Source organism: Venturia canescens, chromosome 1, assembly GCF_019457755.1.
Source record: "Venturia canescens isolate UGA chromosome 1, ASM1945775v1, whole genome shotgun sequence".
Lineage (NCBI taxonomy): Eukaryota > Metazoa > Arthropoda > Insecta > Hymenoptera > Ichneumonidae > Venturia > Venturia canescens.
Genome location: NC_057421.1, coordinates 13873794 through 13898880, shown reverse-complemented (window position 1 = coordinate 13898880; position 25087 = coordinate 13873794). Strand labels below are relative to the sequence as shown.

At 39.3% G+C, this 25087-nt stretch overlaps 1 protein-coding gene across 2 annotated transcripts in view; it reads left to right on the top strand.

The window, feature by feature from the left end:
• p130CAS (Serine_rich_CAS and FAT-like_CAS_C domain-containing protein p130CAS) overlaps positions 1–25087 on the top strand; it is a 42588-nt gene that overhangs the window by 5486 nt on the left and 12015 nt on the right. For both annotated transcript variants that reach the window (XM_043433982.1, XM_043433981.1), the window contains exons 2-3: positions 16841–16990; positions 18578–18727. In XM_043433982.1, coding sequence (XP_043289917.1) covers positions 16841–16990; positions 18578–18727 — 300 coding nt within the window. The remainder of the gene's footprint in view (positions 1–16840; positions 16991–18577; positions 18728–25087) is intronic.

The following is a 25087-nucleotide window of genomic DNA, read 5'->3' as shown; positions in this document are numbered from 1 at the left end:
CATTGCCATTTTTGGTTATACTACAACCGGCTCTTGGTCTTGTTTCGAAGCTGATGTATAATTTCGTACTGTTCAACGTGACTCTGCAACCGCGGCAGAACGACGGACGTGCGAGACTTACCTTGAATATATACGCTTCTCTATAGAAAACAACACAAAAGCTTTTTACAATGTTAAATTCGAAGCGTGGAAATATTTATTTAAAAATTCGTGTAAAATCCTCTATGTACTTACGCAAGTTTGAATTTTGCTGCCTTTTCAAAATCGGAAAATTATTTCAACATTGTTTTTTGGATTCGAAGAATCAAAGCGTAGAAACGGCATTACTATTGTCGTGCAAACGTTCCAAAAAGTTTTTCAAGGTTCTTCTTTAATGCATTCTATTGAAGCATCTCGAACCATGATCGACATCGTAGAACATCGAAGCTGGCATAGTCGAGGAAAATTATTCCTACAAAGGGTTCGTCTTATTGGCTATTTAAATAAACGTATAAAAATATGAAGAAAAACCCACAGGGGTGTAAGGACTATGCGAAAAAAATCGTTTATCTTTCCATGTAACGAATGAACGCTTCTTACGAAGTTTATGAAAAACGTACACAATAGCAATGAAGTATATAATGAAGGTCTGGGAAAAAATTCGAGAAGATTGTCCTACTAATAATAAAGGTAAATATGACGCTGAAGATCGCAACGTTCGAGTCCAACGAAATGATCTAAAAAACTCCAATAATTCCAGTTATTCTAAATTCTGTTACCTGCCTAATTTGCAATTCGTACTTTTTCAGTATACACACGAATGATTCGTGAAATAAAAAAATTGGGGAATTACAAATGTTATTTTCGTTAATTTTGTTGGACTCGAAAGTTGCAAACTTCAGCGTCGTAGATAAATGACGTTAAAGATTGAACGAAATTGGTAAAATGAGGAGCACTCGCAGCCTCACGTTTGCTTATACCGGCATTTTGTTTTTTCCCGGCTTGGGCCATTCCGTCAGAGCCTTCTGTCTTGTTATTAACACTTTTCTCTTGATCCATTTCCCTTTGCGGTTCCCCTTTGCGCTGTTTAAAGCGATTTTTGACATGAAAACTACAATATTTTAGCGAGGGACGAATGAAATTTGGGGTTCAGTCAGAGTGACGACGCTGAAGTTTCCAACGTTGGAGTCCAACGAAATGAACGAAAAAAACGTTTTTAATTCACCAATTGTTTATTTCACGAATCGTTGGTGCAGCTTGAAAAACTACGAATCGGAAATTTGGCAGGGAACAAAATAGGAGAATTACTGCAATTATTGGAGAGTTTTTTTCGATCATTTCGTTGGACTCAAACGTTGGAAACTTCAGCGTCATCAGTCAGTGATAGATCCCCGATTAATTAATGGCTTGTAATATCATTCGCCGAAAACATAGGTTGAATAAATTTATTTACAATTTCGATTTAATAACTCTGACATTAATTTAGAGTGATAACATCTTTAAATAGGAAATAAAAATCGACCCAATTTAGACACCCATAAAATACGATCCATCGGGCATGATCTACGTTAAAAATGTTCATTTTAATATTTCAAACAAGGCTCTCAAACAAGTTCAAGTAATCTTTATCATCGACGTGTGTATATGAAAAATTTGGGTAACATAGCAGAAAAGAACATCCGTTGAAACGAAATGAAAGAAATTTAAACATAATAATGAATCCACTGCTGCGCACGGGCATACCTCCTCTTGGAGGCAGTGCAGAGTATTCAAACGCATGAAAGCACTCACCACACGTGTACAGCCACTTGTCTGAAGAAATCCATCCGCCTCTCACAGAACGAGTCCTCAAGTTCAAAGCAGTTATAGAAAGCAACGAATACAAATGCAAATATGAGTATAACTTATATACGAAGATACTCTTCGAAAGCCCTGATTAAAGGCACTGAACGCGCAGAGAGACTTCCGAGCAAGTGTGCTCACTCGAATTCAATCACTCAGAGACACTTGAACAGAAGCATGTCTGCGGAAAAAGTTCGTACAATGTTCTTGCAAAGAAGCAGTCGTGTGAATCGATGCAAAGAACTTTAAGTCACTCATGAAGAGCACAGCGTTTTTGATGCTACAAAAAAAATTACACAAAGGAGCAATAAAACCCAGAAAATCCTAACTTTTAACTACAATTATGATTAAAGAGAGATTACTTTTGTTGGAATAACAAATTTATAGCAACGAAATGAAATCTGCTGCTTCGACCATTTTTTTTCAGTCCAGTGCGTACGGTTGAGTGTGTAAAACGATTTGGTCGAAACTCATTCGGTAGTTTAGTCGATCGATGCTGTAGAATCGCCTTATTAATGGCGTTGGTGCGGAAATGTTTATTTTTCGATAAGTCGCCACACAGTCCGAAGCCCTCGTACGTTGGATTTTGTTAGCACAATCACGTTTTTTGTTTCCACGTGCAAACGAAATCTAGACGTCGATTTGAGCGAGTACAAAATCTCAGTGAGGAACTAGGTTTCTAAATATAAGAATTACCCCTCAATATTACTTTCAATTTCAATGAAACCTCAAAAAAATACGGCAAAAAAGATTAACAGGTTTCACTACGATCTTCTCACAGGGCAGATCACTTTTACGCGGCTAGAATTGTTTGTGAGGACATTGACCACCCAAACTTTCGGTTCGATGTTTTTCTTCATTCGGTTCTTCAACTTTCCCCTTTTTTCTCCCTCCCCAGTATAAGAGAGCAGAGTCAAGATTCGGACTCTTGCTCAATATGCGTGTTAGTCATCCGCAGCGATGGCAAAACTATCGATTCGTCGACGAGAGCCGACAACGCCTCTTCCGAGCAACCCTCATCGGTTTGCTCATAGTACATGCCCTTTTCATGGGCAACAGATGGCTCTCGTAGATTACTGGCTATAAAAAACGTCAACGCTGATAAAGATTTCAGGCAATTTATTATAAACGATCTACCTGGAGAGATGAGCTTCTTCAAAGGTTATTTTTGTATATTTTCCGCTGAAGAAGTTTTCTTTTGTTATTGAAATTAATGAAATTTTTGAGGATTTATTGACTCGTGAATTTCGGGTTCAGTCAGATTACACTGAAGTTTGCAACGTTGGAGTTCAACGAAATGATGTCAAAAAAGCCTCCAGTAATTCCAGTAGTTCTCCAATTTCGTTCCCTCCCGAATTTGCAATTTGTAGTTTTTCAAGCTGCACCGATATTTTGTGAAATAAAAAATGGGCCAATTACAAATGTTTTTTTTCGTTCATTTCGTTGGACTCCAACGTTGCAAACTTCAGCGTCGTTTCAGTCAGATGACGCTGAAGTTTGCAACGTTGGAGTCGAACGAAATTAACGAAAAAAACTCTCCAATAATTCCAATAATTCTCCAATTCCGTTACCTGCCTAATTTGCAATTCGTAGTTTTTCAGTCTACACCAATGATTCGTGAAATAAAAAATATGTCGTGAAATAAAAAATAGGTGAATTACAAATGTTATTTTTGTTAATATCGTTGGACTCCAACGTTGCAAACTTCAGCGTCGTTCAGTCAGCGATGGATCCACGATTAATTAATGGCCTGTAATTTCATTCGCCAATAAATAAGTTGAAAAAATTTATTGATAATTTTGAATTAATAACTCTGACATTAATGTAGAGTTTAATTATTAATTGTTTAGTTAATACTTCATTAGTTAATAATTAATTAGAGTTAATCTTTAATTAGGGAGTAAAAATCGACCCTGTTTAGACACCCATAAAATACGATCCTACGGCCATGATCTACCCTTAAATCGCTGAATCCATTTGAAAATTTATTGTCAAGGTGGTAAAATCATTTTTAGAAATAATGTCATTCATTTGAAAATAATTTTTGAATAACGACACTGAAGTTTGCAACGTTGCAGTACAAGAAAATAAACGAAAAAAACATTTGTGATTCACCAATTTTTGACATCACGGAGCATCGGTGTAGGTTGAAAAACTACGAATTGCAAATTCGGCAGGGAACGAATTTGACAATTACTGGAATTATTCGAGTTTTTTTACATCGTTTCGTTGAACTCCAACGTTGCAAACTTCAATGTCATTTTGAATTCCGCTAATTGACTTTGGAATTTGACGGATTCACATTTTCATCAATGTATCGAAACGTTTTGTATTTTAAAGCGTTGTTTTTAATGAACTAATGAGTCCTCGTCGGAAGCTTGGTTCCAAGCTGTGTGGCAAGCGACAAATTACATATGGCACAGGAAGTTGTCGCTTGAGCCGAAAGCTTATGATGCATTTATTCGCACGAGTACGAGTGTGATTTGTCGGCCAAGCTGAAGCCGGATAAAGAATTTTATCCGTTCAATGACTTCCCGAAACTCAGTTCGCATCGGTTGCGAGATAATGATTTGATTGGTGAATTTTTGTGACGCTCTTTTATGATGTTTGCTAAGAGTTTTGAGCTGAGAAAGCGATTTATCGAAAGAACAACTATTTGAACTCGGTACATGTCCCTGACTCAGTTTTTTTCGCACCAATTCCACGATTTTTCGTTTCGTTCGTCATCGAGATCCGAAAATAGGTTTTCTTGCAGTTTGACCACAAAAATTCGAATTCAAAGCAAAGTGAGCAATCAATTTTACTTTTATGGGTCGCAAAAAATTTAATAAATGACTGTCAAGATAATTTGAAAGGTTCTCAAATCGCCGGTCACTTGGCAAAATTAGATGCCGAATATTTACTCAGTTTTAAAAACTTTGACGAGTGCTCAGTCGATTCGTTATCACAATTTTTCATTTCCTTTTAACCAACAGTTCGATTACTAACTATGAAAGAAGATCACTTTTTTCGAAATGCTTTGCTAGCTCAATCGACATGAATTCTTCGACACACTCGGACAGATTGACAGCCGGAACAGTTTATTTTCTGCACCGATTATGATGTAAAAATGCATGAAAATATATTTCGTATGGATGTATGTTTGCGAAGCAACACAGATAATTTATACGCGTAGAAAGTTTGAACTCAGGAAACTGTCGTTGTTCTGGTAGCCCCACTGTCCCTTAGGCCTTTCATTCCTTCTCCGCGTGCATGTTGCACGCGTTGTGAAATCGTTGTACAAGCGTCATATACCCAAGTTAGCACATCAAGGAGCCTTCGTGAAACGGAATTGCAAGTCTTGCTGAAACAGAAATTAAAGAAAAAAGCTCCATGACGTACTGTGAGAATTCAGTCGAAAGACGTTTCCACAATGGACGCACGAGTTATTCCACAAAGTTTCAGCTCGTTCTACTTTTCACTCCTTTCGGTGAATCCTCGAAGGTGTCGGATAGTTTCTCGATGAGAAACATTATCAGGCTCCTTTTGCATGACGCTGAAGTTTCCAGCGTTGGAGTCCAACGAAATGATCGAAATAAACTCTTAAATAATTCCAGTAATTCTCATGACGCTGAAGTTTCCAACGTTGGAGTCCAACGAAATGATCGAAAAAAACTCTCCAATAATTCCAGTGATTCTCCTATTTTGTTCCCTGCCAAATTTCCGATTCGTAGTTTTTCAAACTGCACCAACGATTCGTGAAATAAAAAATTGGTCAATTACAAACGTTTTTTTCGTTCATTTCGTTGGACTCCAACGTTGGAAACTTCAACGTCGTGTAATTCTCTTATTCTGTTCCCTGCCAAATTTGCGATTCGTAGTTTTTCAAGCTGCACCAACGATTCGCGAAATAAACAATTGGTGAATTAAAAACGTTTTTTTCGGACTTCAACGTTGGAAATTTCAGTGTCGTTCCTTTTGCACAGAGTTGAAACCGATAATAAATGGCGTGGTTAAATTTCCTGAAATTTTTCAGGACGATATACCAGGACAAAAAGTTTCTTCAGGCTTGCTGACTTTACATTATTTAATTCCATTTTTGGTGACGGGGTTCTTTTTTTTTTATCACGGTTGGGTACGTAAAGCACATTCTGAGGGTTTCGCAAAGGCAAAGCATTATGCTACTCGATCAATGAGGTTTCTACGCAGTTTAAATTTAGATCAATTTATTTTAAATTGAAAAAAAAATATTCAATTTTTAATTAATTTTTTAATTTAAAAATCAATTCAAATCATTCAATTTAATTGATTAATAGTAAAAAAAATTAAAATAAAACTTGAAGTTTAAGAAAACGCTAGATAGCAATGTCCTCGACGATTGAAATAAGACGATTATTTTAATTAATATTATAGCTCCAGTGTGGAACAGTCATTTGAATTTTCATGGCGAATTTCTTCAAAAAGACATTCCAGTGACGGTTGATAACAAAACGACTTTTTTCTTTCAAATATTCGAAGCCGATCGTGAAAGTTTATTGAATTATCGCCGTACCGTGCGCCTCATTTCGCATCGTGATCTGTATCTGCGATCACACTTTTTTTTAATCAATTGTTGATTTCGCTCTTATCGTAGCGGGACATTTCTCTTCACTTGAAGTAGGAACGATAATAATCGAAGAATCCTGGAAGTTTGAACTCGTCGAGCAAACGATTGGAAAAATAACATTCTCGTGGTGTTCATGGTCGAAAAAATGTTGAATTTGACACGCAATGCGAGTTCGTTCAAGGAAACGAAGAGATAGCTCTGCTTGCTTATAATTAATTGCTCGAGAGAGAATGGAACGACACACTGAGACGAGGATCATAAACGAAGGCTCGAAGTCTCCTCTACTCGACTCGTATGTGGAGCCCCTGGAGCATTTTTAACTTGCTACAGCAATTTCATTTTTTCCAACCTCACTCCGATCGTCTTGAAATCTTTCTTTCCTCTTATTCCTTCTCTCTCACCTCCATAATGGTTCTCTCTTTATGTACGCCGGTGAACTGGACTCGTTTTACGTTCACGATTATCTCTGCATAATTTACCCGAGGCGGTTCACTCGCATATTAGTCGTTGCGTTGTTTCCTCTCTTTTTGAAGCTCTCCACGTCGCTGTTGTCGAGCCGCCAACGGCAACGGACGTTCGAAATAGCCCGAGTCACTATGCACGATCCAGTTCCTCTTCAATGTGACTACACACGCTTCCTTTCTCTCTCTCTCGCTCGCTGTCTGCCGATAAGATTAGGAGGAATCGTCTCGAGTCCCATGCACCTCGTATCATTCTCGGATCGATAGCCTGCAAATGTTGGCTACGTACGTATCCGAGCAAACGGGTTTTATCGCGCGAGTTGGGTACAACGCATTTTCTTCATTCAACATTTTCGACAGAAGGAGAAAGAAATCATGACGATGGCGATAATGATGTTACGCAAATATCGACGCATTCTTTTTCAATCGATGACTTTCGATACTTCAGTTTATTTGCTCGTTTTACTTTCTGGAACACATTTTTTCATAAAATACTAACAGCAGGGGGAGCCTCCTTAACCAGCGACGGGTGCGTGTATTTTGGCGAAAAATATCGAGCCCACGCACAGCGCAATGAATCTTCCAAATTTATTGCCCACGTTGCTAGGTGACTGTCGGGAAACAGCAGATAATTTTCAAGCTCAACCATTACAGCTGGAAATTTCCGAAACTAATGAGGTCTCAGTAATCTTGGAGCAACGTGACTCATTAAGGTGGAAAAATATCAAGGAAAATGGATGGAATTTTTTCACTGAGAATTATCGAAGAAGGAACCACCATTTTTGACGGATTGTAACACACAATTTTTCATATTTTGTTGCCCAATACAATATTCAACATAAAAGGTGTTATGACTGATCGATAAATCCGTCGATCAACGGAGAATACAAGATCAACAAAGCATGAGCTTAGAAAATCAATCAAATTTTTCTTAATTAAAGACCCATTAAAATTTCTATAATTTATCTTAATCCCTGAATTGGTTTGTCCACTTCTCTCAAGCCCCTGAGTCTAACAATCAAGTGTAAGTATATAGAGTGAAGTACTAATGTAAGCAAGAAGTAGCTAGACCAACAAGAGAGTGGAAACTCCGTCATGCTTTTTCTTGCTCTCTTTGCTCCACTCATCCCAATAACCCTTGGAAACTGCGAAGAGCGAATCGCCTCGTCGTGTGAAGAATGCGAAAGAGAGGAGAATGGAACACTTCTTACGACGCTTGCACGTAGGTAACCATTTCATTTTTTCAGCCCAGTCGGAACGCATTCGATTTTTTTTTAGCAATTAAGAATTATTGAAAAGAAAATTATTATTAAAGCAGTGCGACCGTTCTATGACTAGTCAAGTTTACAACTACTTTACGTTGATTAATTTCAAGTCTAAATTATTAATAAAATTGGTAAACACCTACATTGAGAATATTTTTATCATAAGAATGTAAAAGAATGCTTTAAAAATATCATAAACGATGAAATTTATACTTCAACTTGACTAGTTAATGATTGAGTCGATGCCGGTGGTACTTAAAATACCCATGACCTAGGGAACATTTTTATTGTGAAATACAAATGAAAGAAAGTTTATATCGGTGTAATGGCACCGAGGAAAAGGAGTGGTCAATTCATTAAAAAAAAAGCGAAGCTACTAAGCGAATGAAAGCACGTGAGTCAGTATCAGAAATAAATTTGATGAAATTCCCGCGATTCCCGAATTTGCCCGAAGTCCAATCAGCTGTTACCAGCAGTCCAACGTAATGACGACACGACGCTGAAGTTTGCAACGTTAGAGTCCAACGAAATGAAGGAAAAAACATTTGTAATTCACCAGTTATTTTTTATTTCATGAAATATCGGTGCAATTTGAAAAACTACGAATTTCAAATTCGGTAGGTAACAAAATTGGAGAATTACTGGAATCATGGGGGTTTTTTTACAAAATTTCATTGGACTCCAACGTTGCAAACTTCAGCGTCATATGACGACATCCGCTTTCGACGCGTCGAAAATTGAAGTTTTTTCATGTTTTCCGTACAATTTTTTCACAATTAATATTATTGTGAGCTTCTCATAGGCTACCGTGTTAAAAACTCAAAATTCTAAATGGAATAATTCAAAATTTCGCCCCTTAAGGAGCTCCCGAACTGTGCTTATCGTCATCAGGCAATGACGCTGAAGTTTCCAACGTTGGAGTCCAACGAAATGATCGAAAAAAACTCTCCAATAATTCCAGTGATTCTCCTATTTTGTTTCCTGCCAAATTTCCGATTCGTAGTTTTTCAAACTGCACCGACGATTCGTGAAATAAAAAATTGGTGAATTACAAACGTCTTTTTCGTTCATTTCGTTGGACTCCAACGTTGGAAACTTCAGCGTCGTATCAGGCCTTAAACTATCATCATTTGCCATAAAAAAGTGGACCCGTATTTTATCGAACGGCTGAACTACTTCAAATATTGTTTCCCCATTTTTTACTTACAATCAGATCTTTTGTCACGCTCCATTTGTCCGAGAAAGCAGTTTGAAAAAAACTCCTTAAAACTATCATATTCAAGTATATTATGAGGGTGCGACAGAGCGCTCTCGCGCTGCCTTTCTTTTTTAATACTTCGAGTCAAGCCGCTGCCGTGCGCGACTCTTCGCTGGCGTATGCTGCGGTACTTGATCGCGGAAGTATGAACACCATTTCAGTTATATCAGCTTGACAATCGTGTGTCTAGATATTCGAACGGTGATTGGCAGCACAAATGTGTGTGGACATGAAAAACTTCCCAATCTTTTCATTGGAGAACGACGCGGCCCTGCTCCCTTAAACGTACACACAAATTTGGGAACATTGTAACGAAATTCATCACTGTCACTCTCTTAACTTGTTGTCACTTTCAATTTACCGAGCGGGCTCCCGTATGATGTGGAGAGATCTGGAGATCCGATATTCACGCCTTTTCATACTACTTTTTGCCTTTTTACGCTCGATGTACTTCAAATATTATTGTGATTGTAAGCGAACTTCCAAAGTGGTTAACAAGCGAGTCAACCACCATCTCTTTTCGAATTAATATTGATGCGCATTTCTCACAACTTGATTATTTCATGAAAAATCGAATTTGTGAGCCGGCATAAGTTCTAATAATAATTTATCACCGCTTTGAGTACGGGCTAACAACCGAAACGATTCGTTTTCTCTATTTTTATTTCAATTTCGATAATCACCTTGAATTCGGAGCAAAAATAATGGACGTGATCCGATGTCGATTTTCGGTTTTTTAGTCAATAAACGAAATCATTGGCATTTTCATAAAAACAAGGATGCGTTTTTCTATTATCACTGGTGAGCGAGCTGAAATTTGAGACACTTGAAATTTGGACGACGCTGAAGTTTGCAACGTTCGAGTCCAACGAAATAAACGAAAAAAAAACATTTGTAATTCACTCGTTTTTTATTTCACGAAGTATCGGCGCGGCTTGAAAAACTACGAATCGCAATTTCGACGCAGGGAACAAAACTTGAGAATTATTTGAATTATTGAAGGGTCTTTTTTACATCATTTCGTTGGACTCTATTTATTTTTATTTTCATCGTCGCTATGGATTCCCTACATTTTTTCCATCTACGAGACAGTTTTTTCACCAGGAATTGAGAGTTATTTAGTATATGAACTATTTAATAGAAATGCAGAGATCATGGAATCTTCACAGTCTCTCGTATAAATTTCACGATTTTTCAGATTTTATTCCTTCATTAGAATGTCCGATAACCTGACCTGAAATTTCGCCAATCTATTCGCATGCACTTTTACTTTACTGTTATGTAAAATCAGTTATTAGTCGAATATTCAGGTTCGTGAAAGGAATACCTTAAGGAGGACAGCCTTTCTCGACGTAGATCCGCAGTTATTAAGGAGTGGAGTTGTTATCGAGTTGTTAACTAGCAGCCATGCATAACTATGCTCATCACAGCTCTACACGATAACAATTCCACTCTTCAAATGTATATTCAGAGGAGAAACGTTGTTGAATACATTTACTGAAAGTAGAATTGTTGATTTGCTCCAACATAACTCGACCCCCTTATAAATCTACTCGATAACATGTCCACTCTAAAGATTGTTATTTTATGCATGAATAACGTCTCCACTCTTCAACATCTCTAGGTGGATAACACAGACTGTTAATGACAAAAGCGGAGACGAATTGCAATGTATTGATATTGTAAAAAAAGAGAGTAGGGCCGTTTGGAGCAGCGTTGTTTTTGAGCAGAGTCGTAAAGAAGACGGTTATTAGTATTCTGCCGCTGTTGACAAACAACAAAAAGCAATTAGAACTTTTCACGAAACCTATTCGGTCGTGAGATTCGACCACGGGCGATTGAAGCTGCTGTATAGCATGTTACATGGTAACGCAGCGCCTAAATGTAGTCAATGAGAGTCGAGAGTACTTTGCTGGGGGAAAACGAAGGCGAGGGGATTGCATGGTCGCGAGGAATACTGGTGACCACGTGGCGCCACGAGGTAATACCAGGGAGTGTAGAAAGTCCAGGGGAAGTCACGGGTCGTCGTAATTCCTTTCTTCTATTGTGTCCCGACGGGGTCGCCTCATCTTCGTCGTGCTTAAAACTCAAGTAGTTCTACGTGGCTTCCGACGAATTCGATGCAGAACCACGCCTTTGCCTGGAAGGAATATTTTTAACGATGGGAAGTGCATCTCGCAGCGTTGAAAAAAACTTCGGACACGTGGAGTAAAACCAGTCAGCTCGCAGTGAATACCAATCGCTCCGTAAAGCCTCCACTTAAACCGTGAAATTCGGACCGAGCGCATATGCGGAGAATTTCGTAAAAGAATTTTGTCAGCTCAAATTATATTGCGACCCCGATTCCCTCCATATTCGCCGATATGGAAGGACGTTTTTTGATCAACATTTGAGAAAAACGCGTTCCACGTGTCGGTGTCGAGTAGTTCTCAACATTTTTTAAACCAAAAAGGTCGTCTTCGTTTTTTTTTCGACTCCGTTACGATGGGACCATTTTAGATAGTCGAGTGCTCAAAAATAAATTCGTGCAGAGCGTAACGTGCACTTAGAGTGCAGCAAACTGTCAAATTTTTCAATTTTTTATAATTTTCGTTTGTAGATTTTTATTTGAAAATGGTTTTGCTATGCTCGCAACCAACTTCTACTAATCTCAAAAATTTCATCGTAAGCGTACGTATAAAAATGACTCCAAAACAGGTTTTTCAATGTACTCGCTCGAAATCCACATTTTCGTTAACGAGGCGCGAAATTTTCAACACCATTAACCTCTACAAACATTCCAAAGGAAATCCCGCCCTATGTAGTAAACGTATATATAACTTTCAATGAGCATTACGTAGTTAAAACCACGTTGAAACAAGTTTTGCTCACTTTACTCGCTCTTAAACGGCTTTTTGTAACCTAGAGAAACGTTTCTGACGCAATTTCGTCACTTTACTTTTAAACCGAAATTTTTCTCTTTTGTGATGAGAAAAAAAATAATCACTGGAATTCATGAAATTCGATTCATTTTGTCTCACGAAATACCATAAAGAAATCCACCTTATCGAAAGTTTTCATGAAATAAAAAGTTGACTTCCTCATAGTACGCAGGTGGCAATTTGCTTCAAATAATTTGCTTATAATTTAACTTTTATGATCCAGTGCCTCTGCCACGATCTGCAATCACCATAAGAAGACGAAAAATGCCTAAACTTCCAGCTGCCTATACGCATGTTTAGAATATTTTGCCTCGTTTACATAATTATTTATGATCTTTTTCATATTCGAATTCCTCAAAATTGCTCTCAGTAAATGTGGAAAGAAAACAATCTTTTGACCAAGCACATATGCCATTGCGAAGGGGTCAATGGTATTGTATAGGGGCGAGGGGGCGACCCCGGCGAGTGAGGAGCCTCCATCATCACCAAAACATATGCTTCCTATGAATTTTTTGTTTCGAAGTATTCAGTGAACACGAACGGTCACCGGAGTATGGAAAAATTGATAGCAAACACCAAAGCAAGGATAAAAGTTGGTCGGTGCCTCTTGTCCCTTGATAACCACAATATTATGGGGGATTTAATCGATAAGTTGTATTTTTATCAAACGAGGGTTGAATCGACAAAATTCTCGATTAGCATCAAATGCTAAAGATATTTTTCCCCAGTGTACAACTCGTTAAAAAAAATGACGCTGAAGTTTGCGGCGTTGGAGTCGAACGAAATGATCGAAAAAAATCCTCCCATGATTCTTCAATCTCGTTTCCTGCCGAATTTGCACTTGCTAGTTTCTCAACCTGCACCGATACTTGGTGAAATAAAAAGTTGGTAAATTACAAATGTTTCTTTCCTTCATTTCGTTGAGCTCCAACGTTGCAACCTTCAGCGACGTTAAAAAAATGTTCAACTCGTCATTGTAAGTTCCATCGAAAAAATGCGTGACGAATCTGGCGATGCGTCACAGCGTCCGTTCTGTTATGACGCTGAAGTTTGCAACGTTGGAGTCCAACGAAATGGTGTAAAAAAGCCTCCAATAATTCCAGTCATTCTCCAATTTTGTTCCCTGCCGAATTTGAAATCCGTAGTTTTCCAACTTGCACAGGTACTTTGTGAAATAAAAAATTGGCGAATTACAGATGTTTTTTTCGTTCATTTCCTTGGACTCCAACGTTGCAAACTTCAGCATCGTGTTCTGTTCGGCAGTTTGTAGATCTTGCGAACAAAACTATGCAACGTTAATGCGTGCATGCGTGTGTACAATATCGAAAATACTACCAAGTCATTGAAGTGTGGGGTGAAGCGTTGACTGTGCGCGTGTACACAACGTGGAAACCCGAGAAGTATCAGTGTGGTGTCTGCTGGTGGCCGAGTCCGCACGCAAGCCATTGCATCGACTTCAACGCAAAATCCACTCACTCCTTCTTCCTCCTTGAGCTTATACGCTTCGCAGATTGTGAACAGGCTTAGATATCTCAATTGCGCGGTGCACACTATCGACTTAACTCTGCTTAATTAACACGTAAGAGTTTCGCACTTAAGTACCAGTAGCTCGATGACGATTTGTATAGCGATTAGCGAGTAACATTGATTTTCTTTTCTGTTACAATTTATTTGAACGTCTGCGAAGGCTCTCGCAGTTGGTAAGTATTCGAAGACCAGAAAATATTCTTGTCGGATGCTTTGGGAGTTGAGGATGATCGGAAAATGTTGTACGATTCACAATTCTTCTTAAATTCATTTCCTCGCAAGACTTTGCTACGAGTAAACAGCCATTGACCAGCAGTAATGACACTGAAATTTTCAACTTTGGAGTCAAACGAATTGATCTGAAAAAACTCCCCAAAAACTTAAGCAATTTTCCAATTCTGCTACCTGACGAATTTGCAATTCGTTGTTTTTCAGTCCACATCAATGATTCGTGAAATAAAAAATAGGCGAATTACAAATGTTTTTTCGCTCATTTCGTTGGACTCGAGCGTTGGAAACTTCAGCGTCGTGGCCAGTACAGCATCCTAAAAAGACTTCATGACGTAACAGCTCGCCTGAGATAGGAGAGCCCCTTGGAAGAATTCTATCAATTAATAACCCTACCACGTAGGAAGTCCAACAGCCGTGCTCCAAGAGAAATATGTCTACCGAAAAACTGGCCCTGGAAATAAATCTGGAGACGTACGGTGGTCCCAGCATGGCGCCAGCCTGACAGAAGTTTGTAGTGCTATCAAGAGAGTAGTTACGAGACGTGTTTGCTCGTCGACTTATTGTTTTGGACAGGTGACCGCTGGGAAAGTTATTCTTCGGTAAAGTCCTGGGGGGATGTGTAATGTTCGTCGTGGCAAATGCCTCGACGAAAGGGTTGGTAAAATGTTGCTGGACGGCAGTGTCTTTAAGTAGAGGATTTGTCATTCTAGTTATTCTATGTGAAATATTGGCTAAGAATCTTTCACATTGAAAACAAACTTTGAAAAGTTTGTACGCGTAGTCAATGTTTGACAATTTGGCATAATATGAGTTTGATAATTATTCACGTACTTTATACTAATTAGTGAGTTTGCAATATTCGAGTTGAAATATAAAGAGAAACACTAAAGTCAAAAGTTCGTCAGACGTTTGCCCTCAATTAATAGTCGCTTCACTTCGTTCTTTCGTTCCAAAATAATTACTCCTCGCTCGCCAATTACTCTAGAGGGGGAGGGTCGAGTGCCTCGTTCGCGTGACTAATTTAGAAAGTTTACATCATGGGTTTCCCGTGCTCGATTCAATGCGAAATCTTCCAAAGTGTCACGTACGTTCGGCTTAACGTTCAACGGCCCCTTTATGAAAGGAACTTTGAATTACTGCAACATCGATTCCTGCTGAATCTTCATGCGATACAATTAATGAAAGTTTGGCTGAAACGAACGACTAAGTTTTCAGGTGTGCTGCTGTAAACGGTCTATCGATCAGCGTTATTAGTCAAAATCATCGACTCGCTAAAAACTAATTGTCATTCTCAATCGATTCAGTCAACGATAGAAAAACGAATGAACGATTGACAAATATCACATATATTTCGTGTCAACTTTGGACATGCTTCTGTAGAGTTTAATATGGATTAAGATAAATCGTAGGATCGTATTTTATGGGTGTCTAAATTGGGTCGATTTTTATTTCCTATTTAAAGATGTTATCACTCTAAATTAATGTCAGAGTTATTAAATCGAAATTGTAAATAAATTTATTCACCTTATGTTTTCGACGAATGAAATTACAAGTCATTAATTCAACGGGGATCCATCACTGACTGAACCTCAAATTTCATTCGTCCCTCGCTAAAATACTATAGTTTTTATGTAAAAAATCGCTTTAGACAGCGCTAAGGGAAAACGCAAAGGGAAATGGATCAAAAAAAAAGTATCAATAAAAAGACAGAAGGCTTTGACAGGAATGGCCCAAGCCAAGAAGAAACAAAATGCCGAAATAAGCAAATGTGAAGTTACGAGTGTCCAAATGTCTTTAATAAGCTGTATTATTGATACCCACCTATCTCTCACCATAGAATAATCATTATTAATCTAAAATAATTAATTAATATTTTCTAGATTAAAAATCACTAGTTTTAAAAATTTATAAATCACTCGGGGCCGGGTTGAAGTTCCGAACGGTGAGAAATCAGAAGGCTCAAAAGTCCGAAAATCTAGCTGGGACTCGAAATATATAGATATACCGCACTAGCGAGATTTTCGGACTTTTGAGCCTTCTGATTTCTCACCGTTCGGAATTTCAACCCGGCCCCAATCACTCGTAATCGTTGGAGTCAACGTAAATCATAAGAAATAATGCATGATTTCATGGATTCTGAAATTGTGAAATTCGTAATCGAAATAACTAATTTCTTTTGAAAATCGACGATCCATTGGATTAGTGAGTGGGCAGCCCCTCGCATACATTCGAGTAATTTTCTTAGGATCTTGAAGTCACGCAGCGATAAAGATTTACGAGTTTTTTACACGAAACATTACGAAGATCGTGAAGATTCGCTACCCAACAACGAATTGCCACAAATCTTGGAGAAATGGAGAGCAAACTGTCAAGCAATCTTAGAAATGACGTGTGAAATACGTAATGAGAATCTTTAAAAATGCCCTGGCACAATTGTCTTCGTTTCTATAGTTTTACTTGTCGCCAGATACATTGAGTTCGATCTGCCGAGGTATAGTGAACTCACATCGTTTCATCTTGCCAACTTGTATATTCTATTTGAGCACTTCAATTGAACTCACTTGAGAGTTGAAACTCGAGATGGCAATAAGTTCCATCTCTGGTCCATCGAGGCTCACAGACTCCCAAGAATCTTGTGCAGCCCGCACTCTATTCATTCGATTCGTTTTACACATGGCACGTGGTTTATTATCTTTGATAGAAATAAGAAACTTGGCTAGATTCTTCTGCTCTACACTGTTGCGAGTACTGATAAAATTTTCTTTTTGCAGCATAAATGTGTCAAGGCTCGTGCCCTTTATGACAACATTGCTGAGGCACCGGACGAATTGGCGTTCCGGAAAGGAGATATTTTAACGGTTCTCGAGCAGAATACCTCGGGACTCGAAGGATGGTGGCTTTGCGCTTTGAGAGGTCGACAGGTAAGCCAATACATGGAGAACTTTCGTTGTAACGTTTACTAACGTCAGTTTTAAGAGTCTCGTGTTTCATACGTTTACACTCGCGCAATATCATCAAGTTTTAAGCGAGTAATTACGATTGTTTACGGTGTACAATGACGAAGTCTCGTTTCACCTCCCTGCCAAAACTGTCCAGCAAAAGCGTCGCGGGCAGTGTAAAGTTTTTTTTATCTACTACATTATGTTTTCATTTCGTGCTAAAATGTCCGACAAAGCGTTCGTCAAAGGTGTAAGATTTCTCGACTACGTTCTCGTAGCCAAGGTCAATGTCTCGAGAAAGACATAAGAGTCTCACGAGCACTCCTAGGATTTCAGAAGATCCGAGCTGAGAAAAGACCACTGTTGCTCGTGAAATACGGCCCTCGCGTGTTCCCACACGCGCTTTATGCTGTCAACTGTGCACCGGCGAGCAGCCAAAAAAAGTCCCATTCTCAGTGAGCTTCGTTCATTGTGGCTCAAAAATTTGTCGTTCGTAGGTGGTAAAAACGACGAATGTGCGAAGTCCGAGATGAGAAAAAACGAATTGTTGATTCAACGTTTTTGCAGCATCGCACATCGAGTGCATGCAGCTTCTAAGTCGAGAGACGACGAGATTACGTTTGAGCACACGCGTTACAGCATTCGTTTTTACTGCTCAATGCTTTTTCAGCATCGAGCATCTGGCGAGAAAGGATACGAGATATCGAGATAATTCGCGGCCATTAAATACCTCTCGCGATGCGCACTCCGCATGTAAAGCAGCGCGCTTCGTACTATTGCTGCGAATGCAGCGTGTAACATTGCGACAAACGACACGTCGCAAAGTGACTAACTGCTTAGCTTTTGTACTGCAGCTACAAACGCTTTTTTACATAGACAATTGATTTGGTTCGTCAGCGATAAGATTTAGTTAAGCTACATGAAGAAAAAATGTGACTATCAAAATTATTTGTTATTTTCCACAAGTCATATAATATTCATACTTTTTGATAAATTTTGGGTTACATTGAACTGACCAGTGTACGATCCGATTTACGAAATATTTATCATTCTCGACAAAACCATTTAGGTACTTCAGTACTCGATATTCAAATAATTATATATCATAAAAGTGTACGTGAATGAAGTAGAAATAAACAAATGTTTCGAGTTTTTCGAACAAAAGATTTGGTTTCACTCGTTCAGTTAATTGACATAAACAAAAATTCAGTGATTCGGATAAATGAACTTATATTTATGGCAAGCGGATGTTATTTAGTTCAAGCCACAAAAATATCAACTAAAGACATTTAGTTGTTACAACGATTTTTTTTCTCAATGTGATATTTTTTGCTCGATTTATCCCTAAATATTCGGAGTTATTACAGAATTCGAAACAATTTAACCATTGAAAAGTCAGCGAAGAAAATCGAAATCTAGGAACGTCGCGTAGCGTCCTGATGGCGAGCACTCTAAAGATATTGTTGCGAGTCCGAGACGAAGCGTGTGAACTTGAATAAATAATTCTAGGGGTATTGTTTGGACGAATAACTTGCATTGGCTAAGTGGAGTGTTTGGTTATTTTAACAGGGAATTTGTCCAGGAAATCGACTGAGACTGTTGGTAGGCCAGTACGACAACGGCTCGTGTTTGGGTGGAAGCAAAGCTGATTTAAACGTTTCTGAAGATGCTCCTCCGAGACATGGAAAGCGCAGAAGCTGGCACGTCCAACCGAACAGGGTGAGTCTTACTCGAGTTGTTTGTTGATTCGATCGATCCCAAGAAAATTCATTCGAGAACTCTTGGGGATTTTTCTTCCATTGAAGAATAAATGGGCGCCGTATATTTGGTTGAAAATGTGATGAACCATTGTTACGGTTTGTATGAGAAAGCTGCATGAAGAAGTGTCAATACAAAGGTGGGGCAGGAAACGCAGCTCGAGCCTCAAACACGTCGTAAAAATAGAGGACGACTCTTATAACTCAATGTATTACAAACCACGAGCGAGGCCGCCTGACCTAATTTAAAATGCATGAAAAAGTTTCAGACCCAAGTCGATCTCTGTCGAGGGAAGATTCGATTCTTTTACATTCACGCTCTGAATAATGAAAGTTTCTATGATCCTGTTTTTTTTTTGTTTCTAATACAACTTCAATGGAAAACATTTCATTGAGAGTTTTACAAAATGGCATAAAAATTAACTTATTCTCATCTGTCTAATAGCTTTTCTTACATTTCAATAAAATAATACTAATATTTTCAACAGAAGTAAATAAAAGCGGGAAAACACTCGAAATAATCGGTAATATTCTATTCGACCGTACAGAAGATGCGGCAAAGCCCAAATTTATGTTGAAAAGTAAACGCAGCTTCCAAAATAACAACAAGTTTGCACTGAACTTCTCGCGAAAAACTATTCTTTAAAGTTTTAATAAGCAACTCGTAATAATTGTAACAATCAAGCCTGAAAAGGGTCAGTGTATGAAAGATTTTTTTTCTCAGTAAACTCACTTCCTCGTTAGAACTTATTGCAAGATGCAGCCAATCCTACTACCAGGAAGCTGGTCCATAAATTACGCGATTGTGTGCTTCAATTTCAAACGCACAATATTCGTGAGCGAAAATAATCGGTCACAGGACTGCGGTCCCCGGACCCTACCGAATTCAAAGCATGCTCCATTCTGGCGGTCCATATGCTGCAGATGGTTGGAGGACCAATGTTGACCGTACAGAGGCTGCAACAGCGCGCCCTGAGTGTTGCGGCTGAACCCTTCTCGTGACTAAGCAAACTGAGCATCATCTGGGCTCGTCTCGTCACTCGCTCCGAATATTCTCGGACATGACAAGCGCCGTTAATTCATTTCTACATAGAATTAAACTTGGCTACACTGACCACTTTTAAATAAATCTCCATGAGCAAGAAGACTGCAACTGGCACATGCAAGAAGCAAATTTATGCGAGCGAAAAGCATGCTCTTTGCTTCCTGAATGTTTCATTCCATCTTTTATTTCCATTAGCAAGAGCTTAAGCGTTAAGATTATCTTCTGACATTATGCACGAAGGGAAAGTGGATTATTCATCGTTTCTAATTCCTTTTATTTGAGCGGACTGCTCAAATATTGGGGCTGACAGAACTCTTTGAACGAACGCACACCAATGCACTTGCATTTTCGAATAATTATTTTTAACTCTTCTCAACGAAAAAGGGTGAAGGGAAGTGCGCCCAAACGATCCCGATGACAAACCGCGGCGGTGACTTGACCCCTGCTTTTTATTTTTGAATTGAAAATCAAGTTTACTCGCTGTTTCATCGGGACCTACCCGACTATTCACCCAACTATGTCCAAGTTTTCAGATTCAAAGAAAATCTCAAAAATATTTGGATTAAAGCGTTTCTTTGCTGACTGAAATATCTCAGTTTGTAAAAAGCCACTCAACTTTTATTTCTCCTCGAAATATTGTCCGGCCATTCCGTACTTTTTATCGGGGGTTTACATACAAAGTTACAACGAGCACTGTAATAAAGATGCACCAGAATATCGCACTGACAAATTTACAAACCACCACTCGGAGGCAAGTTCTTCGGGTGCACTCGCACAATCTGCTCCCGAGCGTCGAGCAACCGTTACCCAGAACAGTATATTTTCAGACTCTGAATAACTTTCTTTTTCTCGTCTTTTAACTCGTTCGCGCGTCCGCCGATTTGCCCCAGCAGCTAGGCAATGTTTTCTGCTTCTTTGGATCTCCCCACAGTTCGTGGCCTGTCTTGTTTCGCGCTCCCCGTATTTCATTGGTTTTGTTATTTTTATTATCATTACATCTTATTTTATTATCTTGATTTTCACTGGTCGGCTTACACCATGTTGAACGGAGTTTCGATGCATATACGTACTTGCTGAGACTATATTTAGCACATGCATAAGTGAGCATGTTTCACGCAGGTGACAAGAATAGTAGCTCCGCATTTAAGATTTCGTTTTATCGCTTTCCATCCTCCCCTTCGTGCACCCACGTCAGTTTTATTCTCCGAGAGTGCTAAGAACGCATACGAGTGTTAAGCACTCTTCTTACTTCGCTTATTTCTCACTTAAGCTACTCCGACACACAAATCCGTATAAGCTTCGGACCAGCAGACGATGGAAGAGTTTTCTCCTCGATTCCCTGCGATTTCGAACGTCTGCAAAAAATCGTGGGCTTCGCGGACCGAGAATGGCAACTTGAGGTTGGATCGTGTCCAAATTTTCTCCAAGAACTCCAACGCGCGTAGTAAATATGGACGTCACCGAAGACATGTGGAATCTCCGAGACAGTCAAACCGAATTTAAACATTTTGCTAAATATTTCATCTACTTTTTCAAAATGACATTTTTACATTTTTACAATGGGAAATCTGATATTTCATTAACTTTACTTTTTCGCTCTGGAACTCACTCTTTTGTGAGCCATCTAGACAAATTGAGCCTCTTCTGTCTCTTTCACACTCGTTTGACACTCGAGGTGCGACTGCTTTCAATTAAACCCCATTGGGGTCTTGATGTTCAGCGAACAGGCTTCGATTATTTTTGAAACTTTGACTCGACTGGATAGAAATTCGGGATTTTGCGTCGAAATAATGAAAATAACGAAGTTTTATTTGCTAAGTAAACACGTACGGATGGAGATTATTCACAGCTTTCTGGTTATAATTCCGTTCTCCAATTCCTTGCGGAGTTTCAATTCTAGAGAATTCTTTATCCAGTTATTACCAGAGTTGAAGAGATCTAGATTGCTGGAGTCATTTATTGAAACCTCGTACGTATACGGACCGTCTGACATCGTTGAAAAAAGCGATGCCTACTTTCTTCGAAATGGCGCAAGCGATCGGACCGAGTTATTTCTCTTAACAATCGTGGATTTGCGTGGCTGCACGCAACCTACGGACAATAGCCGTCGTATCTTTCATGTCGCTGCTTTTATTTCCATTCGCTTCTTCATCTCCCCGGTACATGGAAAATCTTACACGTTTGTCGTCTTACCAGATCGCGCCTGCGATTCTCGGTTTCTCAGTGAAAAGAGTCGGCAGGATCTCCTTCGCGGCAACAACCGCGCGGCGACCAGTCACCTACACACGTCACGTACCAAAGTGGGCTCTTATAGTTACTCGGTCTCTCCGGGAGTCATCGCGATGGAATGCACAAGCGGTTAGCCTCAAAGGACAGTACGAATGTTGCATTCATCTCCGCAGCTTCCTCTCTCTTATTCTCCTTTTTCTAGTCGCCCTTTTTCATCCTCCGCTTTCTCAGATGGCATTTGTTTCAACGGATTCAATTATATACTTCGAGGCCCTTTCACTTTTTATTATCATTCATCAAGCGATACGAAATCGCTTTTTTCTCGATTTATGGCCAGCATGTCCAATAAAGCGACGTCGAATCTACGCCGGAATTCGGTTCCATTCAATCCAATGAAATCGATTCTCGAAATAGACGAACATTTGCGTATCCCTCCTCAGCACGAAGTTTGCAACGCTGGAGTCCAACGAAATCAACGAAAAAGAAAATTTTTTATTAGCCCATTTTTTATTTCACGAATCATTGGTGCAGGTTGAAAAACTACGAGTTGCTAATTCGGGAGGAAACAAAATTGGAGATTTACTGGAATTATTCAACAGTTTTTCAGAATATTTCGTTGCAAACTTCGGCGTCGTTCCCCAGCCAGAAAGGGCTCCTAGACTAATCGAATAAAATTAATCGCCGGGTCCTCTGAATTTAATCATTTTACCAATGAAGTCAGAGTTCCCAAGTGGAGTTTCAATCTTTCGAGTGGATAAACGAAAAAAAAAATGAGTGCATACACAGCAGCAATGAAAAAGACCGAGCCCAGTGCGGAGGCTGCAGATGTTACGTAGTCGGGGCGTGGGTCGAATTCGTTTTACCTACCACTTGCACTCAATCACGATACCAACGAACTGCAAAACTCGTTCGCGTGGGATTTTATTCACCAAGCTACCCAGGATGTCTGTCTGTAGGTATGTTTATATTTATCGGATAAAGAAAGGACCAGAACTGCCGTGCTTCAACCACGACATCATTATCCAGGTCCTTTGCCGATACCCCGTAGTTTAGTATCTATTATTATAATTGTGCAAAACGAGGAATACGAAATAACGTTTGATCTGGAATCAGCTCAAGAGTCGCGTGCAGTATCGACAGGAGAACCAACGTGCGTTAGCAAAAATATTATTAAGTAAATGAATTTTGTGACAACCCTTTGACACAGGGATTGCGACGATAAAGCATATTTTTCACTGCTTTTTTAACTCTCCCGTTTTATTAACTATTCAAATTCTTCGCAGGCATATCTGGATCTGCACTTCTTAGACTCGGGATTCGCATAAAATTTTGGCATCAAGCAACTCTAAAACTGTTCATAACAAAGTTCTGGGTGAAGCTAAAAAAAATGTGTAGTACAATTTTTTTTTCGCATTCAAATGAAAATTTGTCGCATTCGATATCTTTCTATGGTAACGTGACATGCAGTTATTCACTAAAATTACATTTTTAATTAGTACATTCGTCGTGGCCTGAAACAATTGTGAGAACTCAGCACTCATTCACTTCGAGTACAGTTATTGTGCTCAGTACAGCTGCAGTGTACTGTAACAATCGGGATATAAATAATAAAAAATGTCTCGACTCTAGAAAAAGTTCTACACTGAAATAAAATTGGTCGAAAAAAGCACGTTCCACACAGTATTTGGATATTGAGCAAAAAATTCATAATTTAAAAATAATCTATTTTTTCGCTTCCAGTCTCACGTTTAAGGGAATATGTGAGATTAGAGTTGAACCAGGAGACAACGCTGTAGTTTGCAAACGTTGGAGTCCAACGAAATGAACGAAAAAAACATTTGTAATTGGCCAATTTTTCATTTCACAAAAGATGCAGCTTGAAAAATGACGAATTGCAAATTCGAAAGGGAACGAAATTTGAGAATAACTGGAGGCTTTTTTTTACATCGTTTCGTTGGACTCCGACGTTGGAAAGTTCAGCGTCGTACCAGAAGAAAACGATAATGACGACAGAAATGTTGGCCAATATTGAAAGATAAATCTATGGAGTAAGAAATTCACATGGTAATAGCATATGATGAAAATCCTGGTCCGTGAACGCGGTGGATGTGACGAAGGCTTTTGATGTTTCTATGGAAACCAGGAATTCCCTGGTTCGTTCTCGCTTTCCCTCAGGATCTCTCGTAGGCCCCTCTTTCAGCCGGCGTCCTTTCTCTTCTTTGTCACCGCATCATCCTCGTTCTCGCGCTCTTCTCGCATTCGCGGCAGAGGTCATGCGCCTTTCGCAGGGTACAGGAAGAGGGGCAGGCGTATACGGAGCGCCCCGACGCTTGGTATCGACCGCGACCTCCACCCTTACCATCCTAACCTCGGTGCGCCCCGTCAACGTCAGCCTCGCACTCTTTCCCGCATACATAAACATGCAGACACGTTACAGGAATACTGTGCACGATCCTTGGGGCTTATCGTAGCGTTGCCGTGACCATCGACAGTCGTTTCTGAGGCGAGTAAAGCCCAGAGAAAATTTTTCTTCTATATCCCTATTCTTTCTATATGCTCGCATTAATACGACACGCGTGCGCCTGTCAGTCCAATGTGAACACGTGAAACTGGCGTGGTTCAAAAAACACCCGCAGTCGAATATCATTACGCAACCTAGGGAATGTGTCTGTGAATGCCCTGCCTGCTTCTCGCTATGTGTATTCTCGTGTACCATTCACACACCAAAGGGTACCCCAGCCTACCACAAACTCACCCTCATCCAGACTACGCTTTCAGTTGAACACTGAAGTACGGCAATCATAATATAGTAGTACGTCGTCTATAGTATGCCTCACCATAGACTAAAATAGCACCCGGTACAGTCGGAGTTCCTTATTAAAGTAGTTCGGCCGTTCTATGGCTAGTCAAGTTAGCAATTACTTTACGTTGATTCATTTCAAGTCTAAATTATTAATAAAATTGGTAAACACTTACATTGGGAATATTTTTATCATAAGAATGTAAAAGAATGCTTTAAAAATATCATAAAATATGAAATTTATACTT